This window comes from Camelus bactrianus, chromosome 6 (genome assembly GCF_048773025.1).
Source record: "Camelus bactrianus isolate YW-2024 breed Bactrian camel chromosome 6, ASM4877302v1, whole genome shotgun sequence".
Lineage (NCBI taxonomy): Eukaryota > Metazoa > Chordata > Mammalia > Artiodactyla > Camelidae > Camelus > Camelus bactrianus.
Window position 1 is genome coordinate 12,092,470 of NC_133544.1, and position 12,066 is coordinate 12,104,535.

Here is a 12,066-nt window from a genome sequence, read left to right on the forward strand (position 1 = left end):
GAACGTGTCTTGAAGAAAGCAGAAACCTCCTCTTCTCTGGGAAGCCTTCACCACCACCACTCCTCCCCCAAGTACAGAGGCGTCAGTGCTGTTCATCTCGAGCCCTGTCAGTTCTTCCCCCCCGCCCCCAGGACTGGAGGTTGGGGAAGCTTTCAGCCTCCTTTGCAGGCAAAGTGTTCATTTATGTCAGAAATCAAGTAGCAGAGGTAGGAGATTATGAACAAAAACAGGCCTTCATGATTATCTGAAAGATCTTTGTGAATAACCAGGGTTTCCTGGAAGGTATACTTTGTAGAACAAAGTATAATTAATCTGTGGCCTCTTTTAATTTCCTGTAAAGTAATTCCTTGGTTAGTGAAGAAAGGTTGGAGTGCCTGTGTGTCAAAAGGTAGTTCCTTATCTTCTTTGTCTAGCTGTAAATATGGATATGCAAGAAAGACAGTATACGGACAGTGCTTTTGGAAAGCTGGGCTTTTGCACATCTCTTAGTAAATAAAAGATGACTCCTAATAGTGACAATCAGGGGTGATAATTTTTAATGTATGACTCTTTAATAATGTCTTAAACTTTAACAATTTTTGCACAATAAAATAACAGAATTTAACATTCAGTTAAAAGAGAGCCTAGTCATTATTTCAAAAGTAGTGGTTTCCTGTGAGCTTGACTTTTAAAATGTAATCTGTTTGACATACTACAGGAGGATATGCAATGGTGTGTACTCTTTAAGATACTACCTATGTTTTTGGTATTCATTTTAGATTATTAAAGCCGATGTGAACTTGAGTCCTGGGCTATGTACACTGATTTGTTCCTACTGTGAAATTATGCATTAATGGTCAAACTCTTAGGAACAGAGAGTAGAGCTTGAAAGAGAGGGAAAAGAGGAGTTGTTCAACGGAGTTTGTTTTGCAAAGTGAAAAAGTTCCAGAGATCTTGAAAACAAAATATCTATAGTTAACACTGTGTTGGATGCTTAAAAATGGTTAAGATGGTAAATTTTGTGAAATTACTTATCCCCTGAAAAAATTTAATTCTAGAAGTTCTTAGTTGGGTCTAATTTTCTTCAAATTGCATTCCCAAAACATTAATTTATTTACAAACACTAATAATCTTAATGGAGCACAGCAAACACTGTATGAATTAGCTCATATAATCCTCATCACAGCTCTGTGAGGTAGGTGTTATTTTATTATCTGCCATTTTATTATGAACATTTTCAAATATACAGAGAATTTGAAAGGATTTTATGTTGAACATCCTTATACTGTCTAGATTCTGCAATTAACATTTTGTTTTATTTGCTCTATCACTTATCTATCCAGACCTGTATTTGTCCATTAGTCCCTCTTTAAAATGCATTTCAAAGTAAACTGCAGACACCAGCATGCTTTGAGGGTAGGCATTTTTATTATCTTCATTTTACACTAGAGGGATCTGAAACACAGAGAAGTTAAGTAATTTGTTCAAGGTCACACAGCTTTTAAGTGGTAGAACTAGGATTTGGACCAAGCCCTTCTTAGTTGCTTCTTTCTAATCACATAATGTTAATAGGTATTACCATAAAAAGCAATTTGTGGTCCAATTAAGTTGGACAGATATAAGTATCTCGATCTTGAAGATCCACATGCATATTTTCATGGTACAGGATCTGTGAGGTTTAGCAATAAAGAAACTTATTTAACTTGGTTTAAGCTACTTATTTCCAGATATATTCAACCAGAGAACTCTGCTCCCCACCCTTCCACCAGAAATAATACCTATTAACCATCTCATAGGTTAGGACCAGAATTCAATGGAATATACTCTAGAAAATGCTCATTTATAAGATAGCCTAATTTTGTTTATTAGAGAATATGTTTTTGAAGATTTTATATTTTTAAATATAGTCGTAGAATTTTAGAGCTATCAGAGATCTTAGAATTCATTGAGACCAATGCTTTCATTTCAGAGACGAGGGAACTGAGATACAGGGTGTCAGGTGACAAATGCAGGCTTCTTCATATTCAAGTGCTTAGTGGCAGAAGTGGGAGTGGAACCCAGCCTAAAACCTGGGAATGGCATTTACAAGACACTCAGTAAATATTTGTTGAATAAATGAATACATCTAAATCTGTCCAATTTTCTTTCCACTACATATCTAGCTACATACTAGAATTCATGCTCATTTTCAGATTATTTGGTCAGTAGAGAGTCTATTAGCACTTTATTTTTATGTTAATATTTGATGCAAATGATCCATAGTTACTAAATTCTAAAAAAAATTTTATCCTAGTGTATAATATACAGAAAATTGTACCAAACATAGCTGTACAGCTTAGCATAATTATAAAGTGAACCCTTGTTTAACCACCCAAGTGAAGAAATACACACATTGCTGGTTCCTCAGAAGCCCTTGTGGACCCCTCCTGTTGCTGCTCCCCTTAATTATTTATTTTCTTTCTCTCCTTTTTAGCTAATTTAACAGGACATGCAGAGAAGGTGGGGATTGAAAATTTTGAGCTCCTGAAGGTCCTAGGAACTGGAGGTAAGTCTTAAGTTAATTATTTTTTTAGGAAAAAAAAAGTACTTGATATCCCTACAACAGAAAGGATTGATATTTCAATACCAAAATCAATTAAAATGTAAAAAGCGTAAGGAATCCAATAGGAGAACTGTCAAAGAACACAAACAAACCATTCATAGAAGAAATACAAAATGCAAAATTTAAAAGATTGGCGAAGATTTAGAAAAACCAATCTCTCTTACCCTGTTGTTGGAATGTAAATGAGTTCAGTTTTCACACAGGACACAATGTTTTTTTAAAAAATCACTAACATTTGTAGAGAGCTTGTTACTTGCCAAGTACTGTGTGAAGTGCTTTATTCTGATTGATTCATTCAGTCCTCACTCAACTCTGTTGACAGTCCATGCTCATCATTTTTAATAATGAAAACTCTAGACTCTTCAGAAACGTAACAGTATGAAGTTCATTAAAAGAACATGGATCTGTACGTTCTATTATCTATAAAGTAGAGTTGAAATGATTTGAATTTACTAACATTTTTGAAAGCTCCCCATAATGTAATATATTTTTTAAAAAGACTAGATAAGATAACGTATATTATACCATTTCCATAATATAAACATTGTATGAATAAATGTCTACATGTGAATATACAGAAAAATCTCTGAGCTATACACCAGAATGACAACAGTGGCTGTCCCTGGGTGTTGAGATTTTATATGATCTTGATTTTCTGCTTTACACTTTTCTGTGTCTTCTGAATTTTTGCTATCACTGTTCTTGCTGCTCTAAAGTCCGGGCCTCATGGGCGTATGACCTGTGCAGGTGCAGAGATGCCTGCACTTAGAAGACCCCTAAGTTTGGTTTAATGTTCTGCTTTCACGGTTCTGAAATTCTAAATAATTTGTGAACAAGGCATCCCACATTTTCATTTTGCACTGAGCCTGCCAATTACGTAGCTAGTCTTGTCAGGATATAAATTTTTCTAATCAGAATCCCAGAAGGAGCTGATAGAGTTGGGAGAGCTACTATCCAAAAAGATAATAGCTGGGAATTTTCTGGGATTGGTTAAATGTATGAAATTACAGATTTAGGAAACAGCAAATCTGAAGCAGACAAGTATAAAGAAATTCTTGCATAGATACAGCAGAGAAACTATGAACACCAGAGACAGAAACATACCCTAGAAACAGCCAGAGAGAAAAGACTTATTTATAGAGGAACAGTGAGTGATTAACAAATTACTTTTTAACAGCAACCATGAACTACAGCTGCAGGAGAGTGGAAGAATGTCTGCAAAATACCCAGAGAAAATAGCTGTCAATTTAGAATTGTATACCCAGCAAAACTCTTTTCCAGCAGCGAGAGCAAAATAGACATTTTCAGACAGACAAAAGCTGAGTGTGTTTTCCACAAATAGATCCTCACTAAAAGAATTTCTTAAAGATATAATTGTAGGGAGAAGGGAATTGATCTCAGAGTTTCTAAGATGCAAAAATTTAAGATGAATAAAAAAGATCTAAACAATATTGACTGTAAAACCATAGTCAAAATGTCTAATTTGCAGGGTTAAAAAAAGAAAACTGCAATATTGGACAAAAGTAACATATAATTTGGGAGGTGATAGGAATTGAGTGTTCTGATATAGTATTCCTCAAATTTTAACATGTGTATGAATCTTGAAATGTGTAAGAGATCAAATTGATTGAAAAAAGAATAGAGAACCTGAATAGTCCTATAATCATTAAATAAATTGGTCAATAAGTAAAAATCTTCCTGCTAGGAAGACGCTTTGTATGGTTTTAAAAATGAGTTCTGCCAAACATTCAAGGCATAGATAATTCTAATAATCCACAAACTCTTTCAGAGAATATATAATGTGGAATTATTTCCTCCAACTTGTATAAGGCTAGTATCACCTTGAATCCAAATACATGCAAAAAGGGTATGAGGAAGAAGAATTATAGGCCAGTTTAAAAAATCAATTAAAAATTTTTTTAATTTAATATCAAATTTGTAAAATCCTTGTATGTTTCTTTTAACATGTTTAACATTTTATCTCATTATTTTACCTCAACTTTTTGAGTGGTTTGATCATAGGAGATCTTTAAGATAATTCTGTGAAGGTGAGAAACGTTTGCCAATAACATTTTACTTGCATTTCTGTTCATGCTTCTTCCTATAACTGGTCTGTTGTTAGCCATGGATACTGCCTTTCCTTTTTGTCTGCTGACAGTATCCTGCTCTTATAAGAAGACAGAATAATAAATGTCATCGTAGGTATTTCTGTATTTAAAATCACAGTTTTGATGACTAAATGGAGTAGGTGGAAACTTCTATTATGAATATAATAAAATCTCAATTTTTATTCAAAAATTTTACCACTAATCTTTCAGTTTCATTACCTTTTTAAGGTACCTTTCTTCCAGCACAACTTAGAATAATAGAAAAGCCTCATCAGATGTCTTTACGTGTCATGTCAGGTTTTCTTTGGAAATGAAACTGAGAACTCTTCTGATGAATTAATTTTTATATATTTTGAACTAGAAAAATGCTGTTCATCCAATATCTTGAAGATTATGTGGAATATTGGAATATGAAAGATTTACTTTTTGATCTCATACTTAAAAACATATAATATTCATGAAAAAAAGCTCTCTTACCTCAGAGTATTGATTTATTTCTCTTTTCAGCTATCTGATTTCTTTTCCTCTGTTGTTAGTCTGTTGATCAGTTTCCTAAACTAGAAACTTGGAAATAATTTTTGATTCTGGTCTATTTTGGCCTTTTTATGTCTTATTTCTCAAAGTCCCATAATTTCGCTTTCAAAATGACCCTTGGGTTTATCTTTTCTGTTCCTAGGGCCGTTGCTCATATTACCTTGTGCATGGATTGTTGTTAGGGTTTTTTTCACTGGTCTGTCTTTCTGCAAGTTCTCACTTCCATTTTATGCATTTTATACACATTCTGTTATAAGTAATATTCAGCCTTATTAAAATTTAACACTATTTGCTATTCTCCTGTTTCAGAATTTATAGCGCCTTTGCTTCCAGTTAACTATTCAAGCCCACATTTTTGTCTTCCTTTCAGGCTTAGCTCTCTTTTCTTCTGTCTTTTTTCCTCCAGTTACCCCAATATTCCGCCTGTGTACCAGTCAGGTGATTTTCTTTTACTCCTCATGGTTATGTGTACTTTCCCAGCCTCTGAGGCCCTGTCTTACCTTGTTCCTTCCTAGTGCTTCTGCTCTTTTCCATCTGTCCCAATCCTGCCTGATCACTTCATTCTCTGAATTGTGACCCTGAAAGTCCTTTATAGAGAAATGTCACTAAGTGGTTCTCTGAATTTTCCTTCACATCTGCTATTTTTCTTCTAGACTGTAAGCTCTTAGGGTCATCCTTATGTATGTTCCCAACACTATTGCCCTACTTTCTCCCCATACACAACAGTATGAAGTTTAATAATAGTCTAACAAGAATATAGTTCATGCTTTTGTCTCCAGCATTATTTTCAAGATTGATACTCCTAAGTTCAGGAAGTATCTTTGGTTCCTCTTTTAGAATTTTGTTTCATGATGTAATTTTGGCTTATTTGTGGAGTAATGAATGATTCTTTAAAAAATTTCTCTCTTTACCTTTTCTGCTGCCTTCCTTTTGACCATTTTGCTTTCTTTGAGACATCTATCCAAGTATGGGAGGAGGTCTTTAAATGTACCCATTGTATAACATTATTAGTAATTCTGATGCTTAATGAATTAGAGCATGTATTCTTGTTAAATTTTCTTTATTCATCATGCTTGATGTGGACTTCACAGATCCTTTGTCATTATGACAAAAAAAAAAAAAAGATAAATTTTGCCATGTAACCATAAAAGGTGCAGCCAAGTTGATTTCCTCTTCTAATTCTGGTGCATTCACAGTTGTGAGGTTCTTGGATATCAGGGATGACTTAGAAGACTCAGGTTTGAATCTTGACACTATCATTGCCTACTCGTGTTCCTTGGGTAAATCACATGAACTCTGTAAGCCTATGTCCTTTTTGGCCTAAGTTAATAATGCCTACCTCACTGATGTTGTTATAATCGATAATGTGAGATAATCGATATGAATTGCCAGTTGCTAGATAACCATCAGTTGTGATTATGTGTTCAACAGGGAACTCCACTGTAACACTGTACCCTAAATTAGAAAGACAAAATTATTTAGGCCTTATTCATAAGGGTAGATAATTAGTTCTTTCATACAGTCACTCTGTTAGCATATGTAGGAGTAATTTTAGCCGAAGTTATATTTCTAATAATAAAAATCTAACAATTGAAAACATATTTCATAAATGAGATATTGATAGTTGAAATTTTATTAGCATTTCTAAGAAGTTTATTTGTGTGTTACCTTAAAAATAATATATCAAATGAAAGATTGTATTTCCTTCTTATTTGTTTTCTAATCTTAACTATTCAAATATTTTAGGTTCTGAATGACTTTTTGTGTGTTAGGTTAACAGTCTTATGCTAAAATATGCATAAAATGAGTAATAAAACATTTAGATTACCTGACACGTAGTAAATGCTATATAAACTTCAGCTCCTTGTATATTTGAAAGGGAAAGAAGCCCATCTTCTAAGAGAGCTGATATAATGCATTACCAGTGTCTTAGATTAGCTTGATACATAAGTGATAGTCATTTCTTAACAGATATTTTATTGTAAAGCCTAAAGTATGTCCAGCGATAAGTAGAGACATACAACCACAAAAGGTCTTCCAGGCTTCAGGCTGTTCCTTTCTAATCAGTTCTCCACACTACAGCCAGGATGATCTTTCTTAAGTGCAAATTTGATCATATCACTTCTCTATTTAAAATCTTTCAGTTCATTCCCATTGCTCTTGGGATTCATTCATTCACATGTATTTATTAAGAGGCAAGTACCATTCTGGGTGTTGGGGATAGAGTAGTGAGCATTAAAAAAAAAGATATATTACATACAAACTTGCGAATTGAATAATATGGTCTTCATTCAATATTTATTTCTGGGTTTATGAAACCTTCAAATGAATGCTGGCAGACTGTAGAAATCAAAATGCCTTACCTCCAGTAATGTCTAATGAGCAGCAACCATTTGTGCCTACCTCAGTCCCTGGCGCCCTCATAAGGTTACTTTTTCCTTATCGTGTGGATTTTGGTGGTAGGAGGGATCGTGTAATTGACAGATCTTGCAAGCTGTTCCATGGAAATACTTATTCATCGAGTAGGGAGAATACTGTTGGGTTGTTTACCCCAGCCTTAAGTGCTATTGTTGAAATATTAACTCCGATAGGTCTTTGCTCATTGGTCCCAGACTCTATGAAAATCATTCCCAACATGAGAGCTTTTTTGAATTTTTTTTTTTTTTTTAACTGCAGACTTCAGAAACTCGTCTTATTAAATGTATTTCTTTTTTTCCTGGGTAATTTGCCACTAGATGGTGCTAGGAATTGCACTAGGCAAGTTAAAGACACAGCTACCTTTTAGCGATATGATCAAAGGGAAACAAACTTTGGCTGAGTCATGTAAGACTGTTTTAACAAGTATGATGACTTAGTCATCATTTGTCATTTAATGCTCTTAAGTGTTTGGAAAGTATCCCTATTAAAATAGTACTTTTAAAAGCCTGTATTCATTAAATTGTCAAAATTGACATTCGAAAAAAGTTTATAGTTTTGCATCTGTGTGTACCCCCATATCTTATAGTTCAGTGTAAGCCTACACAGTGTTTAAGGAAATCTTAGAGGTTAAGTGCTTGTGATGTTTTATACCATAATCAAAAGATGATTCTGTTTGAAGATGTTGGTTGACATTGTCTCCCTGGTATAAATCCAATTAAGCTTACCACTGATGCTGTCGTAGGTCTCATTTGCTAGAAGCAGAACCTGGGACAAGGATTTGGGCACATTTGATTTATTGCAGGAATGCTCTCAGGGGAGAGCGAGGGAAATGGCAGGGCATAGGAGGAGGCTAAGCAGCTTGTGGTCAAAGCTGGGGTCTGGGTTCAGCCTAAACCATGGGGAGTTTTGGAGCAAGAGTGAGGAAGCAAGGCTTTTGTACCCAGACAGCTTGTTTGTTGAGATGTAAACAAAGAATGATTTATGAACTTGCTTCTTAGTCCTTATTTCCTTGTCTTCCTATAATTTTCTTTTAGTAAGGTCTTCCAGTAATCACATTCCATGGGTAGTCAATTCAAGCCTAGACCTCATAGTACGACATGGTTTCCTTTGCAGCTTTTTCTCCTTTCCTGCTGAATCAGAATCTTTGGTTTTCAGGTCATTCGGGACCAGGGGTAAGAAATGGCCTATGGACTACATGAACCGTCCGTATGGAGACAGTCTGGTGTTGGCCACAACCACATGCATACATGCAGTTATTAGCTGGCTTAATGCATGTGGTATCTTAATACTTTTTCTGAAATTAGAAAGTGCTGATCTAGAAGATACTATACAATTATTCTCTAATATTCAAGCTAACAGTATGCATAAATGGAATCCGTAGGTAGTCAGTCCAGTAACTTTTTTATTTTCAACATTTTACATATTAAGTCTTTCTTAGAAGCTGTGACCATCCGCAAGAAAACATTCTGATTGTGAACCTCTTTCAGCTGTACAGCTGTTTTTGACCATTTAAAGTAGTTAAGCAAATGAGTCAAATGGCCCTGGTTAGATTAAAAACTAAAATTGAATTAAATCTGGAATGCTGTCACTTTTATTAAGTTTCTTCCAGATCCTCTTTGTTATGTATCTTCTAGGGAGGGTATAAGTGTTGATGCCTAAAACAAATGGCCTATCTCAGTCTCTTTCATAAAAATTATTGCCTGTGATTTCATGTGCTTTTACTGTCTCTCGTTTGCCTTTAGCATCTGTTTATTTAATCAAGCATGTTTTGGGTTCATACCTTTTCCTTGTATATTAGAAAAATAGTCTGTTTTATAATCAGTCTACCTTTATTCATTTTAGACATTTTGTTTTTATGATTTTACAAATCCTGGCAACAGTGGCTAACTTTAAAAAATGGTTGTATCAAATGGTTAAAATTATCCTTTTTTATTTTAAAATCATGTTGAAATACTTAGTTTTATAGGTATGTATTTTTTTTTAATTTGGAATTTAGTGTGCAATTAAGACATCTGTTGCATAAAGGAATTTAGGAATCAGTGCTTCTGTTTGATAAAGATGTAAAGTCAAGTGCATTTTATTTTGAATGTATTTTGAAATGTACCTATTTTCAAAAAGAGATTTAAGGGCATTTTTCAAAGGTAGAAAAAAAGGAACCTAAAAAAAACAAAAGAACACAGAGCAAAAGGCAGATAACAGAAAAGTGGAATAGATATTATAGACATCTGGGCTTGAGATAGTCATTATAATTGAATCTTAAATTTAACTCTGAGGTTACTAAGAGGTAGGGATAACGGGAACATTCTTTGGCCTACATAATTTGTGTATGTGTTTTTTTTTAAAGGAATGGCATATATATTCATGCAGAGTAGGCTCTCAAGCTTTTTTGACTATTACCCATAGGACAAAATAGGCACATTTTTGTATTGCAGTTCAGTATGTGTATTTATGTATGTATACAGACATACAGACACACACACACTAACATGCTTTTTTCCACTAACACTTACATAGTGTTTGTTATCTGTCAGGCCCTATTCTTGATCCTTATGTTAATTTATTTAATCCCCAAACCGTGTGATGTAGGAACTATTACTATCCATAATGAGGAAATCGAGACACAGCCATGATAACTATTTTGCCCAATGCCACCCAGTTATTAAATAGCATATCTAGGGTTCACATCCAGACAGTCAGGCACCAGCGTCTATGTTCATCATTGTTCTGCCCTATTTTTTTTCTCTTTCATGTGCTTAGACTTGTTTACATTCACATATACCTACACATGTGTATGTATATAAAGAGGAAAGAGAAATTTCATGAAACACTTTTAGTATATTCATTTCTTTTTTTAGTTTTTTAGTTTTAAAATGCTGGTCGGACCCACTAAGTTGATATCATCCTCCACTAATGGGTCACAGCCCACAGTTCGAAAAAAACTGATGTAGAGAGACTTTTAACAAGTGCTGAAGCTATCAAATGGTTCCTTTGTCACGGACATTAAATAATATAATGAGAACAGCCTCTTCGATAAAAGATACGGAGATATTCTTGAAGACACATAATTTTGTTTTATGTGGTCTCTAAAAAGTGGCACACAGAAGATTAAACCTCAGCTCACCAGAGTGTTTCCGGGTAGAATTTAGAGACCAAGTGAGGTGCTTTCTGTTGATCTGTCTTAACACAGGGTAGATTTTAGGGAGTTACTGGGATGCACAGTAATGCTTCTTTTCAGTTCTGAAGTCTGACTAATCAGATATTTCAAATGAGTCTTTAAAAGTACCAGATGATGGTCAAGTCTCCCGGTTGAAGCCCCTGAGTGTTAGCTTTTTGTGCACTGATTGTGCTGACACTGAAATGAAGCTGCTCTTCTGAGAATCCTTCCAGTGATGGTGGTTTTCCTGGGGCTTGATATATATACCACCCTAGCATTATTTATATGTACATTTGATACCAATTTCCTAGGGCAGGACAAGTGAAATTTAGAGTTCCAAGAGAGTATTTCTTGTTTAGTTCCATTTCTGACACTGCTGACTTGGGGTGAGTGGAGTTCTACAGGGCATGATGGAGGGGAAGGCAGGCGGATTCAGCACACATCACATGTGAAAAGATAGAAATCGTTCTTCGGCTTAAGTTACATATGAGAAAAGGTTGTGGCCAGGCATTGTAATCCATTCTTATGTAGTTGTGGCAGTTTACAGAGCAGTGGCCATATGTAGATGTCACCATGTTATTTTCTCTTTTTTACAGTGGTGGCAGCTAAGTTTCCTGAGTTCACTTTTCATCAGGGAATGTTGTCAGGAATCATATTTAATACTCACATTAAGAGTGATTACTTCATGAAAAGCCTGTTCCTTCTCCAAAGGGAAGGAGCTGGCTATAGCTCTCTACTGTGGATCTGCATTGTTAGTTTCTTTTCCTAAAGACCCACCTTCAACTTTAGATCAGAATTGTCAACTGAGTAGAGGGGTTTTGGCTGTATGCTACAGAACTCTTTCTTTGTTTGCTATCTTGCTTATTTTTTCATGTATTCAACATTATTTGAGTTTCCATGGTGTGCTGGCTCCATAGTTATTTGCTAATGATACAAAGTGAGTGAAATCAGATGTAGTCCATGGTTTTGTGGAATTCACAGTCCAGTGGAAGCTACACAGTGAAGCAATCACACAAGTAAATGAAAACACATGTTTCTGATAACTTTTATGGTAGGGAATGCATATGTCATGAGAGTATAAGTAGAGGAACTGTAGTAGCCCGGGAAATCAGGAAAAGGCTGTATATCTGAAGGAGTGAGTCAGTGGGATGGTGAGATGGAGAGAGGTAGGTAGAAGCCAGATAATTTAGATTATCTTAAGCATAATGGGAAATCAAGTGTTTTGAGCCAGAAGGGTTATATTTTTATCAACAATTTAGATGACGACACAG

At 34.9% G+C, this 12,066-nt stretch overlaps 1 protein-coding gene across 1 annotated transcript in view; it reads left to right on the forward strand.

Moving 5' to 3' along the window:
- Positions 1-12,066, forward strand: part of RPS6KA5 (ribosomal protein S6 kinase A5) — a 167,316-nt gene that overhangs the window by 53,745 nt on the left and 101,505 nt on the right. The window contains exon 2 of the mRNA XM_074365138.1: positions 2,453-2,524. Within this exon, the coding sequence (XP_074221239.1) occupies positions 2,453-2,524 (72 nt within the window). The remainder of the gene's footprint in view (positions 1-2,452; positions 2,525-12,066) is intronic.